Below are 24,179 nucleotides of genomic sequence, written 5' to 3'. Positions count from 1 at the left end.
TCTGATTCTGGGAACTTCCAATGTGGCCGAATTTTATTTTACACGGTCCCAGTGGGCATGCTGGGGCTCCGCATGAGGAAGAGCTATAAACTGAGGTCCCTAAGTGCTAAGGAAGCCCAGAACCTAGCAATCTACCCAGGACTAAATCAATAGGTACAAGTAAGTCAGCCATCGGCAGGAGTCTTCCATCTCCAGGCTACCCACTCGTGTCTGGGGCCTTTGACAGCTGCCGCATGACTCAGGCTCTGAAGGCCCAGTCTATAAACAGTACTTTAATATTTGTATAAATAGACCACAGTATTACCAAAAACAAAACAACAAAAAAATAAACCCTGCAAGAATAGATCATGGAAAATTCTCACTACACACAGGCCTCTCCTGTGCTGCCAGCACCCAGGGCCTCCCTGGCTGGTGTCATGCCATGGGAATGCTCGAAGGAAAAGGGCCATCTTGTGGGTATTGTAAAGAGTCTGAGCACCCAGACCCTTGGCTCCCTGCCCATGCTGTTGACCTCTTGATCTATTACAAAAATAATGTCAGCGGGTGGGCGGGAAGAGGAGGAAGGGGGCTGCTTGCTCAGTGGCCCGCTCTGTGGTGGCAGCACCCTCTGCCCAGGCTGCAGTGCAGGTTGGCAAGGAGCAGCAAGCAGATGGCGCCCCATTCCTTATCTCTGCACATGCCGGACAAAGGCTTGCACAAGCTGGATCAGAGGCTCCTGAGACTCTGGGCTGGCTTTGGAGAGAGAGGTGGCCTTGCCCTGCGGCGAGGGCAGGACTCCAGCAGCAGGGGAGCTGGGGGTTCCCCTTCTGAAGTATCTTGAGAGGCTGGAAAGCAGCGTGCTCTACAAGAAAAGCAGCAGTTTAATGAGGTCCAGAACCACTGTTCTGACCCCAAAGGACAGGCAGCCCCCAAATAGCTTTCCCTGCTGACCAGCCCAACAACCATACCAGCTCTGAGCTCAGCTCCTGTTTCATCCGCTGTTTATCCCGCGGGTGCACAGCCGGATCCCTGAGGTAGCGTACTGCTTGGGAGATGAGCAGATAGAAGCAGTTCTCCATGGTGAACATCAGGAGGGACCTGGGAAGGCAGGTGTGAGCATACCTCACAAACACAGCTGAACCACAGCCCAGAGAATAGCAGCCCATAATTGTCCCAGGCCCTTAAGACTCAGGTCTCACTTTAATGTTCGGGTTCCTTCTGCTTGTGTGCTGAGTCCCACAGCCTGAGTAAGGGATTCTTTTTTCTTGTCCAGCTAAAAGAATAGAAGCAAACAATAAAAAAATCAAACCAACCATAACAATGGCCAGTTAAGGTCTTGCATACCAATTGCCCTGGTACCTCCCTGGGTATTCATGGGAACTCCTAGCATGCCACCGTAGGAGAGGCCTAGGCTCCAGGGGCTGGATATGACCCATATTACTCAGAAGTGACAGACCAACTGGAAAGTTATGCGGGGAGGGGGAAGGGCCCTACCTCTCCAAGCATGTTGAGGGCCACGTTCACTGTGGCCAAGAGGGTTCCAAAGGAGGGGGCCACTTCAGAGTCAAAAGTGGGAGTGGTGAAACTCAGGGCAAATAGGAAGTTGTATTCAGCGAGATCCAGGGACTGAAAGACAGAAAACAGCACTCTGGAATTTGCAGGGAGCTCTCAGAGTACAGCACAGTGTACTGCAGAACCCAGGTTCAAGGCTAGTTGCTGAGAACCTAGTGTCATGTATGAGGTGGTAGTTAGTACCTGGTCAAGCAGAATCTGGCAGACATCCGGAGTGAAGTGGCGCAGGGCTGCCAGGGTCCTGCTGAGAATCTTGAGAAGGCCATACTGGACTGTGTGTAAGGCTCGCTGCTCTGAGGCCTCAGTGTCGGCAACAGGCTGCTTGGAGGAGCAGCCAGATGGGGTAGCAACTGTGGTGGTGGCTGTGGTAGTGGCTGGCCTCTGCACTCGAGGAGTGACAGCTGAGGGGAGGCCATCCCCATTTTTGTTCTGAGGAAGAGTCAAGAAATGGAGCCTAAGTTACGGGAGGTGAAAGGTGGTCCTGCCATCAGTGATGGGGCAGATAAGAGCGGCGCTGCCTGTGGTGACGAGCTAGGGGCTTTGGTTACCTGTAGGTAGTGCTGCAGCATCTTGCGGCTGTGTAGGAGGGAGGTACAGGCCTGGCACAAATAACCCAGGTTCACCTGAGACATAGGAGGGAGGGACAGGAAAAATTCATGGAGCAACCCCAAACAAATTACTCTCCAGGACACCAGCAGGCCTCCCCTCGCACTGACTGATGCTCTAACTTAGGAGCCACCAGGAAGGCTCAGGCCTGGCATGTTTCAGCTGCATTTCTGGCACATTACATGGTTCTCAATACATCAAAGAGATGGGGATTAGCATTTCCACACTGCAGAAGAGCAGAGGTGATGTGACCTAGTTAAGGTCATATAGACAGAAGCCCATGGACTCCTCCAATTTCCAGGCCTTCTGAGGGTTTTGAACCTCAGTCTCCCTCACAGAGCCCAAGTTCTCAACCTATCCAGTCTCACTTCACTGTAAAGGGAAGAACTGGCCTATGGAAGCAGACTGCGCCGATCCTGTGTCCCCAAGCAAGAAAACCACACTCAGTAACAGCCCACATTTCCCCAGACCTTTCCAAGAAGTAGTGTTCTAGGCCCACCTGGACATCACGCATAAGCTGAGGCAGGTGGAAGTGCCACTCCTTCCTGAAATGGGACAGTTGTAGGATGAAGCCCACAGTGTGATCTGCTTCCTCCAGGCAGGCTAGACTCTGTACCGTCCTCACTGCATTGAGACACTATGAGGGGAGGACAGCAGAGAATGCTCAGGGACCCGGCACACCACGTCTACCCACCTATGGAGATCAGGTCTTGGGCCCACATATGCTGAGGTGGCTGGCATTACAATGAAGGCTTCCTATTAGGTGACTCAGTCAGATTTCTTCTAGTATCTCAAAGATACCCTAATCCTACAGTCATATGTGCCGAGTGGCTCTGGGTATCCCCTTTTGTGAGGTAGACAGCCCTTACCTGCAATGTCCGCTCCTGATGGACACCCACGAAGTCTAGAGCCTCAGTCAGGAAATTGTAGCGTAGAGTCTTAAGCAACCGCTCCATCAAGGATATGGACAGGCGGTAGACCCCTGGCCAGGATGGGGCATCCAGGGACTTTCGAGAGGTGCTGGGTGTCTGTAACAAATGGCACACATGCTCAGGATTGAAGCCACAGGAACCCACTGAGAGCAGCTGAGTCTCTGTGGTCCAGCTACTGGAAAGAAAAAAATCTCTTGGAGTGGACAGTTATCACTAGCATAAGGGGTAATGCTACCAGATTCAGCAAGAGTAGAGCATTCCAAACCTGTACTTGCCACTAATCAGCTCTATCAGCTTGCCCATGTCCCCTGCCCCACTCTGGCTCTCGACATGCTCCCTCTAAATTTAGGGAGGCTGGGCTAGAGGAAGAAGACTTAGCAGACCGAACAATTCAGACAAGAGGTGCTGTGAAGATGACTCTAGACCAGGACACGACTGCAGCCAGCCAGAGTTAACTGAAGTCCCTAAAGGGGGCAGGGAGCACAGGATGGGATGGATGGATGACACGGGCAATCACAAACACGACTGCAGTCACATGCTGACTTCGGAAGGGATGACAACTGTCCTACTCTCCTGGCACTGGTGACACTTTTTTGTTTGGTGTTTGGGACTAGACTGGAGCCAGGTTCACGCTAAGCACACACTTCGGTGCTTCTGGTAGCTGCATTCCTGAAATCAGGCATGGTACCAGGGGCAGGAGGCTTTGTTCTACCAGAGAGGTGGGATAATATACGGAACGAGCAGCAAGATGGGGGCATCTGTAACCTGAGAGCTACAAGAGGCAAGATCCTAGCACTCACCTGTCCCGTGCCATTGCTGCTAAGCTGGTATACACTCAAGAGGGGCAAACAGATGCTCTGGGTGATGCCTGCTCCAGCCACTGCTGTCGCGCCCTGAAGGAGAAACCCATAATTAAGATGGAAGCTTAAAAGACCTGCCAACGGGGCAAAAGACATGACTAGCTTCGGGGAGCATGGGAATCACTCAGCACAAGCAGGATGTCTTTTCCACCCTAAACAGCCTCCTACCTGCTGGGTACGAGCCAGGGTGAGGAGCAGGTGCAACGCAGCCTCCGTAAAATGCAGGTTCTGCTTCATGCGGAGGCTCACCTCCAGGGTGGTGAGGAGTGTGGGCAGAATGGGGAGCCTTCGGGTCACCTGTAGCCACGAGTCTCCATCCTCATCCACTTCACAAAGCTCCTTAGCCAGATGCAGTCCCAGGACACATACCTGCTGGTAGCCAAGGACAGAGAAGGAAAGGTGGAAAAGAGCAGTTGAGAGATAGAAGAGGAATAACGCCAGTCCTGGGCTTCGCTACCCATGCTGCTCTCAGGAGTGTGGCTGATGTCACTCTTGCTTTTTGCCCAGCTAGTCTCCTGTGCTTGCTTCTCCAGGAAGGGCAAGTCCAGCAGCTCTGCCACTGGCAGTCTGAGTGGCCTAACCTCTTGCTGACCACAGAATTCACCTTCATCTCCAGTCTTAGGTTTATCCAAACACAGGTGTTTTACAAACTTAGTTTTAATATCGTTATTACTTGAGAATCTCCTATAGTGTATGCTGATCATATTTACCCTTCAACTTCTCTTAGATCCACCTACACCTCTCTACCACCCACCCATCTTTCTTTCTCTCTTTTTTTTTTTGTTGTTGTTTTCGAGACAAGGTTTTGCTGTAGCTTTGGAGCCTGTCCTGGAACTACCTCTTGTAGACCAAGCTAGCCTCGAACTCACAGAGATCTGCTTGCCTCTGCCTCCTGAGTGCTGGGATTAAAGGTGTGCGCCACCACTGCCTGGCCCATCTTTCTTTCTTAGTCACCAGGCATGGTTGTACATGTCTTGGGGAGGCAGAGGCAGTCAAATCTCTGTTTGAGACCAATCTGGACTACATAAGTGAGTCTCTGGCCAGCCAGGGCTACATAGTGAGACCCTGTCTAAAACAAAACGAAAACCACCAATAAGAAACACATTGAGTCCAATTATGCTGTTCAGATAAACATCTCAGCAGCCATCAGCTGCCAATAGTACCACAGCTATGGGTGGAACTTTGAACACTAAATAGACAGGACCAGAAAAGAACCTTTCTGTGACACATGTCAAAACACTAAGTTACAGAACACAAAAGGAATGTCTTTTTGTAGTATACAATTTGACCCACATAACCATGAAATACCTTTCCTTACTTTAAAAAGGGATCAACATTCTGAGATCCAGAAGTGCTATGATCTACATTCAGAACATCTTGCAGACGACATAGCTTTGGTTTCCAGCAACCATGTTGTATTCAAAACCATCTCTACCTCCAGTTCCAGGGGATTCACTAGCCCCTTCTGACTGCTGGGGACATCAGGGATGCATGCAGGTACGACACAAACATACACGCAGACAAAACACTCGTGTTTATAAAACAAATATTTTTAAAATTTTTAATGAAAAAAGAAAAACAACAGGGTTGGAGAGATGGCTCAGTATTGAGGAGCATTTGCTGCCCAGTCCTGAGGACTGGAATGTGGATGCTGTAGACAGGTGGATCAGTAGGGCTTACTGGCTTCTAGGTGAGAAAATATGAGCCCCAGGTCCCTGCTTAAAAGGAGTAAACAGTAAGTTTGAGGCTAGTTTGGGCATAGCAGGACCCTACTTAAAAAAAAAAAAATGCAATGCTGGTAGTAACTAAATAACCTAATAGGTTGTGAGCTTACAGTTTAAAAATCACTGTTCAGGACAGGAACCAAAAAGCTAGAGAAACCCTGTCTCGGAAAAAAAAAAAAATCACTGTTCTAGCTGGGCGGTGGTGGCGGAAGCCTTTAGTCCCAGCACTTGGGAGGCAGAGGCAGGTGGATCTCTGTGAGTTTAAAGCCAGCCTGGTCTACAAATCCAATTCCAGGACAGTCAAAGCTGTTACACAGAGAAACCCTGTCTTGAAACACACTACCTCAAGAAAGGAAACATTGTATATGTTGTATTGTGTACACACAATCGATCAAGCCATAGACAGGCAGGCAGGCAGGCAGGCAGGCAGGCAGACAGACAGACAGACAGAAGATGCTGCCCTGAGGCTGGTCACACACACTTCTCGTGGTCTAATCTTCCTGGCTGCTGCCCGTGACTAGTTGTGGCTGAAACGGTAGGGAGGACGGAGCTTCTCCATGGGCTTCTTAAAGCCCTGACTTCACAGGGCTCTAGGACTCCACAGGCTTCACCTTCCCATCCCCCTAGGGAGTGACAGCTGCCAGTATGGTCTGTCTGTGACAGAACACCTGCTATAATCCTCCCTCACCCCATCACGCTGGTCCTTATGCCGAGGCCGAGGGCTGTCATCCGTTTCCATGCTGTCCTTGTCCTCGGCAGCGCTGCCTGATGCCAGGCTGTGGCGGGTCTGATCAAAGAGTGCAATCACCTCTTCTTGGAGAGTCTCGCAGACATTCAGCACCAGCTGGGAGTACTGCGGGATATCACTTACTGCAGAACAGATGGGAAGGGGTGCTGTCACAAGGCAGGCCACTCTCACTGCACACCAAGGCTGTCTTCCTAGGCCGGGGCTGGAAAGGCAGTTAAGTACTAAGAGGGAGGGTGTCAAACTAGGGTAAAAATTCTAAGACTGACACCTTGAGACTCATAGGAAGTGTGTGTGGCCCTATGTTAGGAACTATTAGCTAGACTGCCCGCTCACCTCGCATCTCCTTCATCTGTAATACCGTAATGAAGGCAGAGAACACCTTGGCCTTGGTCTTCTCCATGAGCTGCTGGTCTGCCTGCAGCACCCCTTCCAGGACCTCTGTCAAGGGCCCAAGGATTTTATCCACAGCACCCAGCTCTCTGAAAGGACACAGTGGAAGCACTGCACCAGAAGCCACAGGCAGTCTGCCCGACTCCGCTCCAAGAAAGGAAGGCAGGCAGGAAGGGTGGGCAGGCCCTGCTGAGGCAGTTGGAGGCCCAGGCCACCTCTCTCGTCATAACACTCACCGCTTCCACTGCCGCAGGAGGACAAGCAGCAGTGTACACATCATGGAGCCGAGCCGGAGGCAGTTCACCGATGTTGCAACGAGGAGCTGACAGGAGGAAAAGCAGCAGTCAGGAGTCTGGCTTCTTATAAGCAGGCAGGCACATCTCTTGGCTTCCACGCAGTGTTTCCCTGGCCTTGTGCCCTCCTCACCTAGCACCTCACAGGTGCAATCAGGTGCAAGGAACTGGGGTACCTCTTTACCACTGCAACCTCACCTCCTAGGCCCCGAGCACCAATCTAGCCTCTATGCAACAACCAGATCGTGAGGTCCCTGTGTGACCTCAAGGAAAGGAGACCTCACAGACATACTTACTAATGCCTTGGTCCCATCAAGCACGTCAAGAAAAAGCTGGCGCCGCACTGCCACATCAGTCAAGTGCATGATGTCGGCCTGTAAGTGCACAGGAAAAGGATTATGTCCGAGACATACATTTCTCAGACTTTAGGAGCCAAGGGCCCGATGAGGCAATGACCAATTGGAAAGTCATCGTGTCCCTGATTAAAATGAAGCTTCAATCCCTAGTTTTTTGGTTTATCCTTGGATCTGGTCAGAATCAAGCCCAGATTTGCCTTTTCCTCAAAACCACATCCTTTCTCTGCTCATCTGTTTTCAAAGGCTTCCCAGGGGTCAGGAAATTCAAGCCACACCAGCCACACAACCTTCAACCCCACCTATGCTCACTCTAGCCCAGCCCTCCCCATAACCTCCCTTTCCAGTATTTTGAGACTGGTTTCACCATGTTGTTATGCAGGCTGCTCCTAACTCATGATGCTGACTTAGCCTGCCCACCAGCATGTGCCAACCACACCTGGCTCTTCCATCCTTCCTGACCATAGCAAGTTCTTTCTACTTCTGGACTTGGCACCTGCGATTCCATCTGCCTAGACAGCTTGCTCCACAGGCTCGCCACCTGAGGCTTCTTCACATACTTACGGTAGCTGGGGCATCACCTCAGAGAGACCACTCTGACCACGCTTACCTCATGTGTTAAGCACCACAGCACCTCCTCAACCATTACAGCAAAGTAACAATCTCAAGTTACCTTTTTTCAGCTGTAAATTTTATAAATTTTATAACTTACCTCTCTTAAGGTCACTCTCCATGAGAGCAGACTTATATATTGCAGTAGCCCTGGTGCCTACAGGTGTAGAACAAATATTCTAACAGCCGTGGATGGGTAGATGGGTGGATGTGCGGATGGGAGGGAGGAAGGAATGAGAGAGAAAGGGGAGGAAGAAAGGGAAGGAGGGAAGGAGGGAGGGAGGGAGGGAGGGAGGGAGGGAGGGAGGGAGGGAGGGAGGGAAGGAAGGAAGGAAGGAAGGAAGGAAGGAAGGAAGGAAGGAAGGAAGGAAGGAAGGGACCAAGGCCCCCCAGGCCCATTTCCCAGAAAGAGGACAGCAGAGGCACAACTTCAAGACTGCTGTCTGGCTGGATTTTAAAAGGCAGCGACACAGATGCAGGCAGCCAAGCCCTGCAGCAGGCCTGAAGACTTGGAGTCTATGGTTATGACATCATAGCAAGAGTATGCACAGACCTATTCTGTGCTTAAAACTCCAGCCACACAGGTAGTCTATACTGGAAAACAAGGCAGAGAGATGTGCAAGGTTTGGAAACAAGGAGCAGCAGCCTAGGTCAGGCTGTAAATCAGTAAAGAGATTGCCCAGATGCCCTGGAAAGACAAGTTCAACACCATGTGCTATGGCATAGTGTGACAGTATCAAACTATGAAAATGCCAAGAATGGTGCAAACCCTTCCTAAACACCAGCACTCTCTCTCTCTCTCAATGGTGAGACGATCAGTGAGTAAAGACACCTGCTGCACAAGCCTGAGGCCCTGAGTTCAGTCCCCAGAACTCACATAAAGGTGGACCTGACTGCACAGATTTGTGCACACACTAATGATAAATAAAGTTTTAAACTCACTATACAGTGAAGAGACAGCGGCTTCCATCCTTCCCTAGAACCACTGGAAACACACAGCTGCAGAAGAGTCACAGATGCCGTGTCCAGAAGGCACAGCACCAGAGGCAACTATACGTCCCATGAGAGGCACATCCCGGGCAAAGAAGCCTTCAGGATGTCTGATGGATTTGAAACTTCTCTGTCCTGTCCCCAAAATGTCCTATTAAATTAAAACTCAGCCCCAAGCACCTGCCCACCCTCATCTCTTGCCATAAAATCTGTTGCATTAAATGTTCTCAGGGACAAACCCAGTTTCCTTTTATCCCAAGGAGCTGCATGTGCTTGGATATCACTGCCTCCTTAAAACAAAAGCCAGATGCCCAAGAGGTGCTTACATGACTGGTGGCAATGATGAGAAGCATCCTCCAGGCAGAGACCAGCATCTGATACTCCAGCAAGGACGTGCAGCTGCTGCCCTCTGTTTCAGCCATGTAAACTGCCAAAGACTTGACATATCCTGACCAGTAGGCAAAGCGTTTCTCGCTGGAAAACTTCTTGAGTGTATCTTTTAATGACTGGTCTAATGAACCCCTATGGTGTCAAGAAAACACAAACCCTAGTCAGAATTCAAAAGTAGATGGGAATGAGATGAAAATAGGCCCTTGTTGAGGCAGAGGAAACCAGCTCATACAGCAACCAGCTCTAGAATCAGCTCCAAGATAATAAGTAGGGCTGAGGTTCTTTCAGGAATGCCTCCTCCTCCATCAAATTCCAGGTACACAGAATTGTCTTAACACTAACTCTGACAACCATAAATGCCATCAGTGGACTGGCCAGGGAAAATTCACTGGTCCTCCATAAAAATGGGTCAAACCATCTTTTTATCTGTCCTGCTTAGCAACCTAACTCAATGATAGGCCTCCGCCATCTCCCACTGCATCTCTGACTACAAGTCCATGGGAGAGTGAGTGCTGGAGACACTGCTCATTGGTAGGACATTTGCTTAGCATGCAAGAGGCCCAAGTTTGACGTCTAGCACTACACAAACACGAACAACAACAAAACCACCTCACAGGAGAAGGGACTCACTTAACTACGTAGTATATCTCCAAACATATTATCTTCATGATTAGGGCACAGGTCTCCAGAATGCTGGGCTGTGGAGGGGAAAGAGCAAAATACACTAATTACATGGAAAAAAATACATATCCATCCCACCCCTGCTGAGAGCAAAGACCTCACACTTAGAAAACAAGTAAACACAGCTTTATGGAATACAAACTGGCACCCACCACTGGGCAGGGCACTGTGTGCACAATGTGGAGACATCAGAGCCTTCCACCTGAGCAGGCATGCCATTCTGCTTCCCAGAGGACAGGAAGCAGGCACTGCTCTGCAGAAGGAGCATCATGTGAAACATTCTGTATGTTCAAGGCACGATCCTCTTCTCAACATTACAGACCAACCCTTCCCCCGAGGAACTCCCAGGCACTGTCCTACCCTCCACCATGGCTCACCTCAGATGTCTCTGAGGGAGGAGAAAGAGTTCCAAACAGCGGGCTGGTTAAATTTTCCCAAAACTTGGGTCTAGAACAAAAACACTTGTTAAAATGACACTTTTTCTTCCCCATAGTCCCCTTCTCTCTAGTCCCCTTGCTAATATTTTTTCAAGTTTTAATGTCCAAACCCTAAAATGTTTTTCATAAATTAACTGTTCTTATATAAATGTAAAAAGTCCATTAATAAGCCAGGCAGCACTCGGGAGGCAGAGGCAGGGGAATCTCTGTGAGTTCGAGGCCAGCCTGGTCTACAGAGTGAGTTCCAAGACAGCCAAAGATACACAGAGAATCCCTGTCTCGAACAGTCCGGACCCAGGTTCAATTCCCATCGCCCACATGGCAGCTCATGACTCTGTAACTCCAGTTCTGGGGGATCCAACACCCTTACTCACATAGAGTATATATAGGCAAAACCAGTGCACATTAAATAATAATATAAAAAAAAATCTCAAAAAAACAAAAACAAAAACCCCAACGAGATGAGGTGCTAGAAGCCTTTAATCTCTGCACTTGGGAAGAGTGCAGAGGGTTACAGGACTGCTCTGAGTTTGAGGTCAGCCAGGTATATAAAGCAAGCTTCTGGTAAGTCAGAGCTAAACAATAAGAGCCCGTCCCAAAAAAAGCAAACAAGAAAAAAGAAAGAAAAAAAAAAGTTAGAGTCCCGGGTGCTTAACTGTATGCTAACTGGTGAACTCCTAACAAACCTACTTCCATTTCACAGATATGAAGACGCACACTCATGAATCAGCTACCACTCAGAGGAGACTTACTTGGTTCTGAGGACAAGCATAGCACTGTCCCTACGATCTTGCCACAGGGCATGAAGGAAGGCGATGGCTGCACGATGCAAGAGGGGTGGGCACCAGTATCGATCTTGTTGCTGGGAATCAATCAGCTCCAGCACCACATGGAGACAGCTCCACACACCAAGGCTGAATTCCTACAAGAGGAACAGGCAGGCATTCAAGTTCCCTAACTGCACTTCCAAGAAGTATGCTCAGCTCCACCCAAGGAACAGGCTCACCTTGGAGCCATTGCTGCCATCCTTCACTTCCAGATTCAGAAAGAGCTCGATGAGACCTGGCTGTGTCTCCACAGCGACTGTAAGGAACTCCAGAATCATGACTTTGATGCGCATGTCCTCAATCTTGCTCTGAAGGCGGGTCAGGAAGGCATCACGAATGGCAGCTGCATCACTGCCCAGGCAGGCATACACTGACATTGGGGCCACCTGGAGAACAGAACACACAGGTTTAGGGCTCTATGCCCCGAAAAACTCCAGGAGTTCTGCAGAAAGGCAATGACAAATTCCAGGAAATTGAAAATAAGAAAACAACCCAAACTTAAATTTCTGGAGTGAAACAAATGTACAGAAGAAACAAAGAAGTAACGGCTGGGGAGATGGGTCAGTTGAGTGCTTGCTGCACAAGCATGAAAACATGAGTTCAGATCCTTAGCCTCCATGTAAAGACTGAGGCCGAGGAGCCTTCTATGTCTAGTACTGGGAAGCAGAAAGCAGAGGCCCTCTGGGTTTGCTGACAAACAAGCTCCAGATTCAGTGAGACACTCTCAAACCCTAAGATGGGCAGAATGGAGGAAGACCCCAATGCTGACCTCTGACCCATACAAACACGCACACACGTGCACACATGGCTGTTAAACATTTCTCACAGCAGAATTAAGTAAAACACGAAGTATCTGTCTACCTATTAGACTGATATAAAAGAATTGATGATGCTATCACGGTAAGGATATAAAATTTGGTGTTAAGACTACAAAGTGGGCAGGGCAGCGTGGCTCATGCCTTTAATCCCAGCACTCGGGAGGCAGAGGCAGGAGAATTTCTGTGAGTTCCAGAACAGCCAAGGCACACAGAAAAACCCTGTCTCAAAAAACTAAAAGAGTACAAAGTGCAGGGGCTGGAGAGACAGTTCAGTGGGTATAAACACTTGCTCTTAGCTGGGCATTGTGCCGCACACCTCTCATCTCAGACTCCAGAGGCAGAGGCAGGCGGAGCTCTGTGAGTTTCAGATCAACCCGGACTACATAGTTAGGACTCAGTTTCCAAAACCAACCCACCAAACAAGAACACCTTTTCTTGCAGAGAACCCAGGTTCAGTTCTCAGAACCCACAGAGTAGCTTACATTCATCTGTAATTCTAGTTCCAGGGATCCCATGCCCTCTCCTAAACTCTTTGGGCACCAGGCACAAAGGTGGTGTGCATATATACATATACACATGCAGACAAAACACTCATACACATAAAAATAAATAAAAAGAAAAATCGGGGCTGGAGAGGTGACTCAGTGGTGAGAGCAAGCACCGCTCTAACAAAGGAACTGAGTTTGATTCCTAGCACCAACATCAGGCAGCTCACAACCACCGGTAACTCCAGTTCTGGGGATCCATTATTTCTAGCCTCAGTGGGCACCTGCACTCAAGTGCACATACCCAAACACATACATACATACACATAATTGAAATAATAAAATTAAATTACATTTAAAAAGGAAAAAAGGAGACTATTACAAGCTTTTCAGTCAAGAGTATGTAAACAACAAAGAGCACATCAGAGTACAGCAAATATCTAAATCTTTTACTTTTTTAATATTTCTATTTTTTTCCCCTCCAGACAGGGTTTCTCTGTGTAGCTTTGCAGCCTGTCTTGGAACTTGCTCTGCAGACCAGGCTGGCCTCGAACTCACAGAGACCTGTATATCTCTGTTTCCGAGTGCTGGGATTAAAGGCGTGCACCACCACTGCCTGGTAGTGTTTCTATTTTTTATGCGTATGGGTATATTGGCTGCATTTCTGTCTGTGCACCACCATATGTGTGCCTGGTGCTCATGTAAGCTAGAAGAGGGTGCCAGGTGCTGCATGGTTCTCAGTGCACTTAACTGTTCCCAATGAGGATAGAGACATGGAACTAAGTGGTAGCGTGCTTGCCTAGCATGTACAAAGTCTTGGGTTCCACATTAAGCACTATAAGGAGAAGAGCCAGAGAGCACCAAGGAGTATCCACGTCCCAGCACTCAGCTGGCTCCATGGGTCCTACCGTGGCCAGACGTTTCAGCAGCTGGATGGCCAGGCGAGGCAAAGCTGGGTCATGTCTGTGGTAGATGTACTTGGCTAGGACAGCAATGAGGTTGTTCCCGTGGGCACCTGAAGCAAAGAAAACAGACAGCAGGGTGCCTATTAGAAGTCCAGGTAGCAGCCGGGCAGTGGTGGCGCACGCCTTTAATCCCAGCACTCGGGAGGCAGAGGCAGGCGGATCTCTGTGAGTTCGAGACCAGCCTGGTCTACAAGAAGTCCAGGTAGCGAATGCATTAATGACAAAGATAAATTTCTAAAGAAATACTCTTTAATAATTTACAAAAGTCACTATACTGAAATTTAAAAAAAGAAAGAAAAAGAAAAAAATCTTTAAGCCTCAAACTCTAAGCAGGAAGGCCAGTAAGATGGCTCAGTGGGTAAAGGGTGCCAAGCCTGTCAACCTGATTCAATTCCCAAAACACATAAGGTGGAGGGAGAAAACCAAGTAGCACACAAATATGTGTTCATATGCACACACATGCACATACACACACAGAGGTAGCACAAGCTTGTGATCTCAGCACTTGGGAGGTGAACTAAGTAGGGCCAAGAACTGAAGGATGCTGTCAGGGTCAGCGAGATGGCACAGAGCCTAGTGACCAGAGTTCAACCCCAGGACCCACGTAGTGGAAAGAAAGAGTGACATCAGACATAATGCACACAAATATTAAAAAAAAAAAAAAGCAAAAAGAGTTCAAGAACCCCTTTAGCTACATAGACAGTTTAAGGCCAGCCTATGTCTCAAAAAAAAATAAAATAAAATTGGGCCAGAGCAGTGACTCAAGTGGAGTACCTGCTAATGTTCATAAGGACCTGAGGTAAGTGAAAAAAAGGTTAAAGTTAAAAATAGTCTCAGCCATGATATAAAACATTACTAAAAAATGACACTGATCCACAGATTAAACAATTTAAAGTCACACTGCGATATGAGCCAATGTGTTCTAAAGGTTTTTTGTGTGTGCTTGTTTTCTCATGGCTTTTGTTTCTTTTGAGAGGTCTTGCTATACAAACCAGGTGGTCAGGAACTGGTGACAGAGAATAGCAGCCTCACTGCCTTGGCCAGCAGTTGCCTCTGGAGTGCTGGGAGCACTGACGAGCGCGGTCAGTGATGCTGTTCAGTTATCTACTCACCTCCATCCTCTCCTGTCAGGGCTGTGCCAGCTAAGAAATCGTTTCTTTAGATACAGTCTCACACTCTAGTTATCAGGGCAGCCCAGAACTCAACTCGTTAGGTAGCCCTAGCTGGCCTTATATTCATTCCTGCCTTCATCTCCCAAGGACACTGAAATTGCAGGAATTTACCACTATGCCATGTTGGATGAGAAGTCTGAGGCAGAACATACATACGCCTGAGGTTTTCACAGCTGGCTGAACCTAAATTTGAACCAAGGAAACCTGACTTCTATGTCCATTCTTCATCCTTAAGCATCACTATGTCATCAACAGGAAGGCAGAATAAAGTATGGTACAGTTCCCTTGTTTCCAAGTCTATGGAAATGAGCTGAGAACAACTTCTGACGTCCAAAATTAAGGTATACAATGTAGCTGAGGAAGAGAAATACATACCATGTTGTGTCAGAGCCTGTTCCAGGGGGGACACCACATTAGAAGGAGGTTTCAGTCGAATAACATTGTTGGTGACAGAGAACGCCAGCTTCACTGTCTTGATCAGCAGTTGACCCTGGCCCTGACCTTCTGGCCCATCACTAGGGTGCAAATGGAAATCACAGATAACTGAGACATGATTTCACTCACAGCATGTGTATTTCCAAGAATCAGACATGCCATCAGCTTCTAGGGGCCCCAGTCCAGAACAGGAAAGAGAAGAGGCTATGCAGCAGCCACTAGCTACAGCCTAAGAAATACAAAGTGCTTTAAAAAAAAAAAAAGATTTTATTTATTTATTATGTATGCAGTATGCTGCCTGCACATCTGCCTGCAAGCCAGGAGAGGGCACCAGATCTCATTACAGATGGTTTTGAGCCACCATATGGTTGCTGGGAATTGAACTCAGGGTCTCTGGAAGAGCAGCCAGTGTTCTTAACAATAAGCCATCTCTCCAGCCCACAAAGTTATTGTGAAAAAGAAACTGCTGTTATGAAACAGCAGTTTTTAAGAAAAGCTGTTATGAGAGTGTGTCTTCAAGAAATGAAATGACACCTCACTCCTGATATCCCAACAATATGGCTGCCTAAACAAGACCTAAAGGGATAAAACACCAATAGACAGGGTAAGGAAGGGAAGGAGGAAATCTCATAGGGCTCCAGGCTTAAACAAAGAACTACAGGTAAGTAAGGAATGTTAAGAGCAGTAGACGTGGTCTTTCCCAGAGATTAGCCCCTTAACTGATTATCCAACACCAACTGCTCAGCCTTGAAATCATGTAAGCAACACCAAACATACTGAGCAATTTGTATTTATGCACATGCTTTGCGTGTGTGCATGTAACAATTAACAAAAAACCAGACCATCAGTTTGAAGGAGTACAAGGAGAGGGCATGGGAGGAATTGGAGGGAGCAAAGAGAAAGAGGAAAACGATGTAATTATACTTTAGTCTGAAAAGAAAAAATGAGGAAAACAAACAGTAACTATAGGTTAAGCTAAGATGGAGCTCTTAGAAAATGCAGGGTACCTTGAAGACCAACAGGAGAGGCACAGAGGAGGCCCTACCTGCGGGGCTGAGCAGCCATCACCATATCTATGGTGTCCACACCAATCCCCATGATACTGATGACTGTCTGTCCAGCTTCTGTATACGCCAGGCTGCAGATGCAGAGGGATGGCAGGCTGGGCGTGTGGCTGCAAGACAGAGGGTTCTCAGTTACTAGGAGCTTCGGTGCTCTTAACCAGAAGGGTCCTAGCCAACTGGACACAGGTGAGGCAGATTATGGATCGGCGAAAGGAAATATTCTGAGCACTTTCCTCAGACTTGATCCTAAAGACCACCTGAAAAGTGAACTAAACACTCATCAACGAATGGATGTATTTACCGAAATAATTCAGGAATAATTAAGTATGAGAGAAAAGGGAGGACACAGAAACAAATTATAGAGCAGAAAAGCCTGGGATCTGTACAGACTTAGTAATAGGCATCTTGGAGGCGGCACATCGTACCAAATAAGACTTTCCATTTTCTTTCTTTTCGAGACAGGGTCTCTCTGTGTTACACCTCTGACTGTCCTGGAACTCGCTTCATAGACCAGGCTGCTCCCAAGGGCTGGATTAAAGGTGTGTATCACCACTGTCTAGCTTATGAATCATTTTTATAATGATCATAATTATCAATGATTATGTGTTTACATACATGCACCTTCATCTGTCCTTTTCTGTCCATAGGGAGGAATTGACAACTGAGTCAATGGACAGTAAATCATAAGAGAAGACGAATGAGCATTAGATTTGTGTTAGTTAATTTTTATGTCAACTTGATGAAGGCTAGTCATTTGAGAAGAGGGAACTTCAACTGAGAAAATGTCCCCACCAGATTGGCATTTTCTTAATTAGTGGTTACTGTGGGAGGGCCCAGCCCATTATAGATGGGAGCATCTCTGGGCAGGTAGTACTGGGTGTATAAGAAAGAAGGATGAACAAGCTAGTAAGCAGTGTTCCTTCATAGGCTTTCCATCAGCTCCTGCCTCCACATTCTAGCCCTGACTTTCCTCAGTAATGAACTAGAATGTGGAGTCTTTCCTCTCCAGGGTGCTTCTGGACATGGTGTTTTATCACAGTGGTAGAAATCCTAGCTAAGACACGTTTCAACTAAGGTGAGATGTTGGGAAGAAATGAGAGGGCTTGAAACAACAACACAGTGTTTTCCCTGAGTCCACAATCACCATTACCTGCTATGCAGGTCTGTCTCTTGGCACAGGTTCAGAATTGCATGAATCAGCTCCAGAATTAGGCAACCTAGACTCCAAAAAAGACATGCAATTATGCAGCCTTGTGTTGATGATCCTCATCGAAGGGAGGGAAAGATCTTTAGAACACTCATACTGTCCTTACCAATCAGTTCCCGTACACCATGGGAGTTGTAGCGCCATTTGTGGTAGCTAGGAAGCATCTCCTTCAGCACGAACATCACACATGGCACCAGGCCTTGGCTCTGGGTACTACCAAGCTGTCCCTATGGGAAAGCAGTCTGTAAGGGCCTTGGCCATGTAAGAAAGGATCCTTTATTACTCAAGATTTAATGTGAAAAACACAAACAGGCCCAAAAGAGAACTAGGAACACACTGATCAACAAGAGAAGGAGACATCAGAAATACCTCCTTCAACTGAACCTATACCGTGAACAGAGAAAACAACTATTTTAGGCAAGGTGACAATATCACCAAAGGCGCTGACCTGAAGGAGCAGGAAGAGAGTTTAGTCTGAAAAGACAGAGGTACTCTAATCCCCAAAGATGCAGAACAGTCAACAACAGAGAAAGCCACTGATTGCCAATGATCTGTCACCACACCCAAAGCTCAACTATTATCAAACACTAGAGTGGAGCACTGATGCCCCAATTCTCTCTTCTAATAGTGCTGATTAATTCCAGAAACTGGAATTAATCATTTTTTTAAGATTTATTTATTTATTATGTATACAGTATTCTGCCATAAATCTAGACTTGTGAAGCGTGCATACAGGCATACAATAGGACAAGATAAAGTGCACATAGATGACAGTTAAAATAGCTTAACACGCACTGCCGTGGTGACGGAGTTCTCAACTTTCACTACAAGCTTCTGATTACTAAACAAACCCACACCATTAAGCAAGTACCAAGGAACAGAGGGCACAGACTCTCAATCCACAGAAGCTGAGGCGCCATAACTTCAAAACAGCTATCCTATATACAGATAAGAAGGCTATAGCAGCAGGTAACAGGGGAGCTGTTCCAGAATTATCCGGTCAGATGGTACCTTGACAAGAGTGGTGACCAAGCGCAGAAAGGCAACTGTGACTCCATACTCGCCCTGGGGCTGTTCACTATTCATCAGAAGGTTGCCATACCCTCCAGCATTCATTCCCTCCGCACTAGGAACAGACAGAGGCAGAGGCAGATAAAATAATGAGCAATGGTCAAGGTTAAGAAATTGATTATAAAAATAATAAATTATAAAAAAAGAAACTGATTATACAGCATTCTTGTTATTGTCTAGACAGCTCCAGCATAAAACATAAAAGCTCTCAAAGGGAAATAATCAAATGTAGGCAATTTTATAGTCAAGGAGTAATTTAAGATCACGTTTTATTGACGTCCAACTCCAAGAGGTTTAGAATGAAAAATCAAATGAGTCATTAGGGAAACACCGGTCATCTAGGCAGAGAGTGAGGTGAGCATGCTCAGTAGTAAATGGTGCCTGTGTCTCAGTGACAGGCTTTGCTCACATACCCTCAGGCTGGAGGAAAAGCACACTGACTGCACTTGAGAATAGGACACCAAGTCTCCGGATCCAAAGACCCCTGGAGTGTCTCAGCTGAAAAGTAGATGCCCACATAGCTAAAGCAGCTGCAGCTGAATGAGGAAAGCCTCATTCTATTTCTCAAAGGTTAAAAGTGAACCACCCAGTACTCAGGAGGCAGAGGCAGGCAGACCTCTGTGAATTTGAGGATAGCCTGGTCTACACAGCAAGTTCCAGGTCAGTCAAGGGTACACAGTGAAACTCTACCTCAGAAACAAAACAAAACAAAAACTGTGAGTCACCAGTGTGCCCTGTGAGAAGAGCAGTTCTGTAACCCAGGCTGTTTTCCCTTCTGCTCACTCACCCTCAAGGTCAAGAGGATAGAAGCTTCTTTAAAACGAATAAAGCCAGGCTAGGCCTGACTAGGAATGATTCACAGTAGATAATTAAGTCTACCACTCAGGACCTGGCTCACCTAATCATCTGAGTCATGTTGGAGACAGGGTGGGCCACAAATGGCAAAAAGCCTGTGTGACGAAGATCAGTCCAGACCTGAGAAGGCAAAAGAAGAAATTAGGTGTCCACATGCCTCAAGACGTAAACTCCAAATGTGATACTCCTTAGCTGTTAGAAAGACTTGGCATCGCACCTTTGCTGGATTCCGAGCAGCCAAGACAGTTAAGCAATTGACGCAAGAAGCAATGACATTCACAGGAGGGGAGATTACTGTAGTCAACCTAGTTGGAGAACAAAGCACTGCATTCAGTAAAACAAATAACAAGCAGTTTCCAGTTCTCTCCACAGGCCTCTTGAAGGACCAGGAAAGCCCGCAGCTGGAGAGCTACCCCTAAAGGCCTCTCACAGAAGAGCGCACAGCCAGGTTCCTAGAAAGCAAGAGAATCACTGCTGAAGTTCTGCCAACCACAGGGACTCACCGCTGCAGTAGCATGTAGATACGAGATGTGATGGGCAGCAGACAGTCCGCTATGGACAAGTCTGTGCTAATGACCTTGTGAACCAAGTCAATGATAGGTTTCACCCGCTGGCAATGCTGGATCACATCTGTGGGGAAAGATGGCCTGTGACTTCTTGGCACAGAACTCTATAAAAAGATCACTGAGTGCAGTTTAAGACCCAGATAAACAAATCCCACAGACCCCAAGCCAGATAGCTTTAAATTTTAAATTTTTTAAAAATATTTATTTATTATGTATACAATATTCTGTCTGCGTGTATGCCTGCAGGCCAGACGAGGGCACGAGACCTCATTACAGATGGTTGTGAGCCACCATGTGGTTGCTGGGAATTGAACTCAGGACCTTTGGAAGAGCAGGCAATGCTCTTAACCTCTGAGCCATCTCTCCAGCCCCAAATTTTAAAATTTTTAAATTTAAATTTTATTGTGAAGTTGGGATTAGTCTTCAAATCTTGCAAGCAAACACACTCTTCCCATCACTCGCTCACAAAAAGCAGAACTTACCTGCCGTGGAGACAACGTGGAGTAGCATTTCAATCTCACAGGTGAAGAGAGTCCAGCTACTGTAGGAATATTCCCAGCGTACAAGGTAAGCCCTATCATCCAGCATGACTTGGCCCACAGTGCCCTGAGGAATTCGAAGGTTGGTCTGACCCCCTATGGAAGAGAAATTACTGTACTCCAAATACAAATGTGAGAGGTGACTCTTCTATTAGACAACACTACTCAGCACACGCAGACAGGAACTCTAGAAGACAACACTCCTACGATTTTTACATTCAAATGATAAAAGATGGCAGTGCTAGCCACACGCCTGAATCTCAGACTTTTGAGGCTGAAGCAGAAGGAATGCAATGCTTTTAAGACCATCCTGAGAACTGACATCTCACCCCCAAATTTTTACCGATTTTTTTCTTTCTTTTTTTGAGACAGGGCGTCACTATATAGACCAGGCTGGTCTCAAACTCACAAAGATCCACTCACCTCTGCCTCTTGAGTGCTGGGATTAAAGGAAACTCTGTGTCCCCACCCCTAGCTTGTCCCAAATCTTAAAAAACCAGGGCAACAGATAAACATACTGTCTGCCAAGTATAATGACCCAAATTTGACATCTGGGAACACGCATGGTGGAAAGAGAGAACCAATTCCCAAAGCTATCCTCTGACATCCACAAACATGCTTATGTGTATGCACACAAACTAAATAATTTTTTTAGATTTATTTATTTATTATGTATATAACATTGCTTCCATGTGAGCCTGCAGGCCAGAAGAAGGTACCAGATCTCATTATAGATGGCTGTGAGCCACCATGTAGTTGCTGGGAATTGAACTCAGGACCTTTGGAAGAGCAGCCAGTGCTCTTATCTTAACCACTGAGCCATCTCTCCAGCCTTAATTTTTTTTTTGAGACAAGCTCTCACAGTCCTGCTCAGGCTGGTATTGAACTCAATTTACTTTAGTCTCAAATCTTTCAAGTAGCTGGGTCTGCAACTATGCCAAAAAATTTTAAGTTGTGGTAAAACACACTTACCATCAAATTTCTCATCGTACGCATCAAGTGTCCACCAAAGCAGCAGTGAGCACACTCACACTGGGTTATGGCTTCCCCTTCTGCTCTCACTCACCAGTAATTCGCTATTCTCTCTAGCTCTCAGTTCTGCAATCAGAGCTGTATTTTCTGTCTTGGTTTGTCTATCCTGAAGGACCTCAAAACAGAAGAATGACACAACAGGGATGTGGCAGGTGCTACTTTAATCCCAGTACTCGCTCAGGAGGCCGAGGCAGGTAGAGCACCTCAAGGTGGAATCTAGTTTGGGCTACAAAATAAGACCTAGTCTCAAAACAAAAAACCATATATGTAAATATTTATAAAACCACCCACAATTTGTGCTTTTGTGACTGGTGTATTTCTCTTAAAAAGCCGCCCTCAGGGTTTACATATTTTGCAGCCTATATCAGACTACGTGTCAGTACATGTGCTACCGCTGAGTCACACTCTATAACAAAATTCCACCTTAAGCATATAGCACGTTTACCTTTCAAACATCTATTTAAAAACTTTTATATATACCCTTTCACCTAACCATCTCATGTTGAGGATTCTGTTACTATTTACCGAAAATGAAATACCAACATCTGTGTGTCCATATATCCAATGCAGTATTATTTGTAATGGCAAAACAATGAACAGAACCATAGATGAGGACAAAGATGATGCCTGAGGCAGTGGCTGGTCCTTAATATGCAGAGGGCATACAACCAAGACAAGTCACACAGAAACCATTTTATCATCCCTTCTACATGTACCGAGGCATTCTCTGGAAGAGCACAATTCGTGTTTAATCAATGAATCACCTCTCCAGTACCAGGAAGGTTTACAGAACAAGTGATCTCTACATATTTTAAGACCGAACCTAAAGACCACCATTTTGACTAACTTCCATGGAATACTCTAAAAGCAAGAACTAAACTGCCAGAGCTGGAGAGATGGCTCAGTGATTAAGCGCACTGGCTGTTCTTCCAGAGGACCTGAGTTCAGTTCCCAGCAAGCACATGGTGGCACACAACCATCCATAAAGATATCTGGTGACCTCTGCAGGCAGAACACTACATAAAAAATAAAATAAATCTTTAAAAAAAAATTAATTGCCAAAATAATGTTTTGAGTCTTTCCAAGTACTAGCCTTGTACATTGTTGTACAAGCTGTTCTCACCCTACCTGCATACTGAGCCTCACAGCAGGGAATTGGGAGGCTCACTGGCTTAGTAAAAGGCAGTAGAGACTGTAATCACTATAGCTGTAGGGTATGTCCAAGTACAGGACAGACATAATACTATTTCAGTCGCTGCAGAGAAGAGGCAGGAATCCCTTCAGAACAATAACTACCTCGGTGTCCAGTAGTAAAGAAAAGCAAGTCTTAACGCCTGAGACTTAATACATATGATGTTGCTGGGTCAGTGAAGAACTTATACTATCTCCCAAAATTCCCCACTCAACTGGAGGCAGAAATTCTAGGATGTCAATCTCTTCCATGCAGTTTGCTAATCCAGTCTTTCTTTTTCCTGTTGAGGCAGGGTCTTCCTATGTCCCAGCTATCCTATAACTAGCTCTGTAGAATGTCACAAACTGGTCTCAAACTCACTTTACCTCTACCACAGTCAGCCCAATTTAAAATCTTAACACCAGTCATCAAAAGTCTCCCAACCAAAAAAAGTTCAGGACCAGATGGTTTCAGCTCAGAATTCTACAAGACTTTCAAAGAAGAACTAACACCAATACTCCTCAAATTATTCCACACAACAGAAACAGAGGGAACATTGCCAAACTCGTCTATGAGGCTACAATTACCCTGATACCCAAACCACAGAAAGACAATACTAAGAAAGAGAATTACAGACCAGTCTCACTCATGAACACTGACGTAAAAATACTAAAAAAATACTAGCAAATCGAATCCAAGAACACATCAGAACCATCATCCACCATGACCAAGTCAGCTTCATCCCACAGATGCAGGGATGGTTCAACATACAAAAATCTGTCAATGTAGCCGGGCGGTGGTGGCGCACGCCTTTAATCCCAGCACTCGGGAGGCAGAGGCAGGCGGATCTCTGTGAGTTCGAGACCAGCCTGGTCTACAAGAGCTAGTTCCAGGACAGGCTCCAAAACCACAGAGAAACCCTGTCTCGAAAAACAAAAAAAAAAAAAAAAAAAAAAATCTGTCAATGTAATCCACCATATAAACAAGCTCAGCACTGCAAGATGAACTTTTTTGTCAACAAATGACAGGAGTGGGAAGAGAAGGAATGGCACGTCACATGAAAGGATCCAGCCAACATTAGGTCTGACTGGATGCCCTGAAGCAGGGCTACTGCAGAGCATCTCTGTCTTACCTAGAGGGTACAGGAGTTTAGGTGTTTGCCTCCGCCAGAGAGTTCCATCTTCATGAGAGAGCACATCGTGAGGCTTGTGCTTATGAAGTTCATTGTAGAAGGACATTTTATCCAGGAAACTGTATACCTGCCAACACCCAGGAAGAAACACAGTCATACACTCATTCATGAGAAAAAAGGGTTCCATGGCAGTTTTTTAAAGCCAGACCACATGTGCTTGTCCCCTAAACTACTTCTCCCAGATTCTACTCGCTCTTCTTGGAACTGCCTCCT

At 46.6% G+C, this 24,179-nt stretch overlaps 1 protein-coding gene across 2 annotated transcripts in view; it reads right to left on the bottom strand.

Annotated features, from left to right (window-relative positions):
- Positions 1-252: 252 nt before the first annotated feature.
- The window catches only part of Nup188 (nucleoporin 188), a 53,290-nt gene continuing 29,363 nt past the window's right edge, over positions 253-24,179 (bottom strand). For both annotated transcript variants that reach the window (XM_075985704.1, XM_075985705.1), the window contains 30 exons: positions 23,907-24,033; positions 20,515-20,667; positions 19,970-20,096; positions 19,684-19,771; positions 19,510-19,586; positions 18,552-18,666; positions 17,647-17,767; positions 17,484-17,550; positions 16,315-16,443; positions 15,210-15,349; positions 13,606-13,712; positions 11,574-11,780; positions 11,320-11,489; positions 10,508-10,577; positions 10,080-10,147; positions 9,386-9,581; positions 7,401-7,478; positions 7,048-7,133; positions 6,755-6,900; positions 6,362-6,543; positions 4,118-4,318; positions 3,890-3,982; positions 3,027-3,185; positions 2,657-2,794; positions 2,100-2,174; positions 1,735-1,980; positions 1,474-1,605; positions 1,179-1,252; positions 948-1,077; positions 253-841 (listed from right to left, as the gene is read on the bottom strand). In XM_075985704.1, coding sequence (XP_075841819.1) covers positions 665-841; positions 948-1,077; positions 1,179-1,252; positions 1,474-1,605; positions 1,735-1,980; positions 2,100-2,174; positions 2,657-2,794; positions 3,027-3,185; positions 3,890-3,982; positions 4,118-4,318; positions 6,362-6,543; positions 6,755-6,900; positions 7,048-7,133; positions 7,401-7,478; positions 9,386-9,581; positions 10,080-10,147; positions 10,508-10,577; positions 11,320-11,489; positions 11,574-11,780; positions 13,606-13,712; positions 15,210-15,349; positions 16,315-16,443; positions 17,484-17,550; positions 17,647-17,767; positions 18,552-18,666; positions 19,510-19,586; positions 19,684-19,771; positions 19,970-20,096; positions 20,515-20,667; positions 23,907-24,033 — 3,879 coding nt within the window. In that variant the 3' untranslated portion in view covers positions 253-664. The remainder of the gene's footprint in view (positions 842-947; positions 1,078-1,178; positions 1,253-1,473; positions 1,606-1,734; positions 1,981-2,099; positions 2,175-2,656; positions 2,795-3,026; positions 3,186-3,889; positions 3,983-4,117; positions 4,319-6,361; positions 6,544-6,754; positions 6,901-7,047; positions 7,134-7,400; positions 7,479-9,385; positions 9,582-10,079; positions 10,148-10,507; positions 10,578-11,319; positions 11,490-11,573; positions 11,781-13,605; positions 13,713-15,209; positions 15,350-16,314; positions 16,444-17,483; positions 17,551-17,646; positions 17,768-18,551; positions 18,667-19,509; positions 19,587-19,683; positions 19,772-19,969; positions 20,097-20,514; positions 20,668-23,906; positions 24,034-24,179) is intronic.

Source organism: Microtus pennsylvanicus, chromosome 9 (assembly GCF_037038515.1).
Source record: "Microtus pennsylvanicus isolate mMicPen1 chromosome 9, mMicPen1.hap1, whole genome shotgun sequence".
Taxonomy (NCBI): domain Eukaryota; kingdom Metazoa; phylum Chordata; class Mammalia; order Rodentia; family Cricetidae; genus Microtus; species Microtus pennsylvanicus.
The sequence above is the reverse complement of the archived record's forward strand: the minus strand, read 5'-3'. Positions and strand labels throughout refer to the sequence as shown.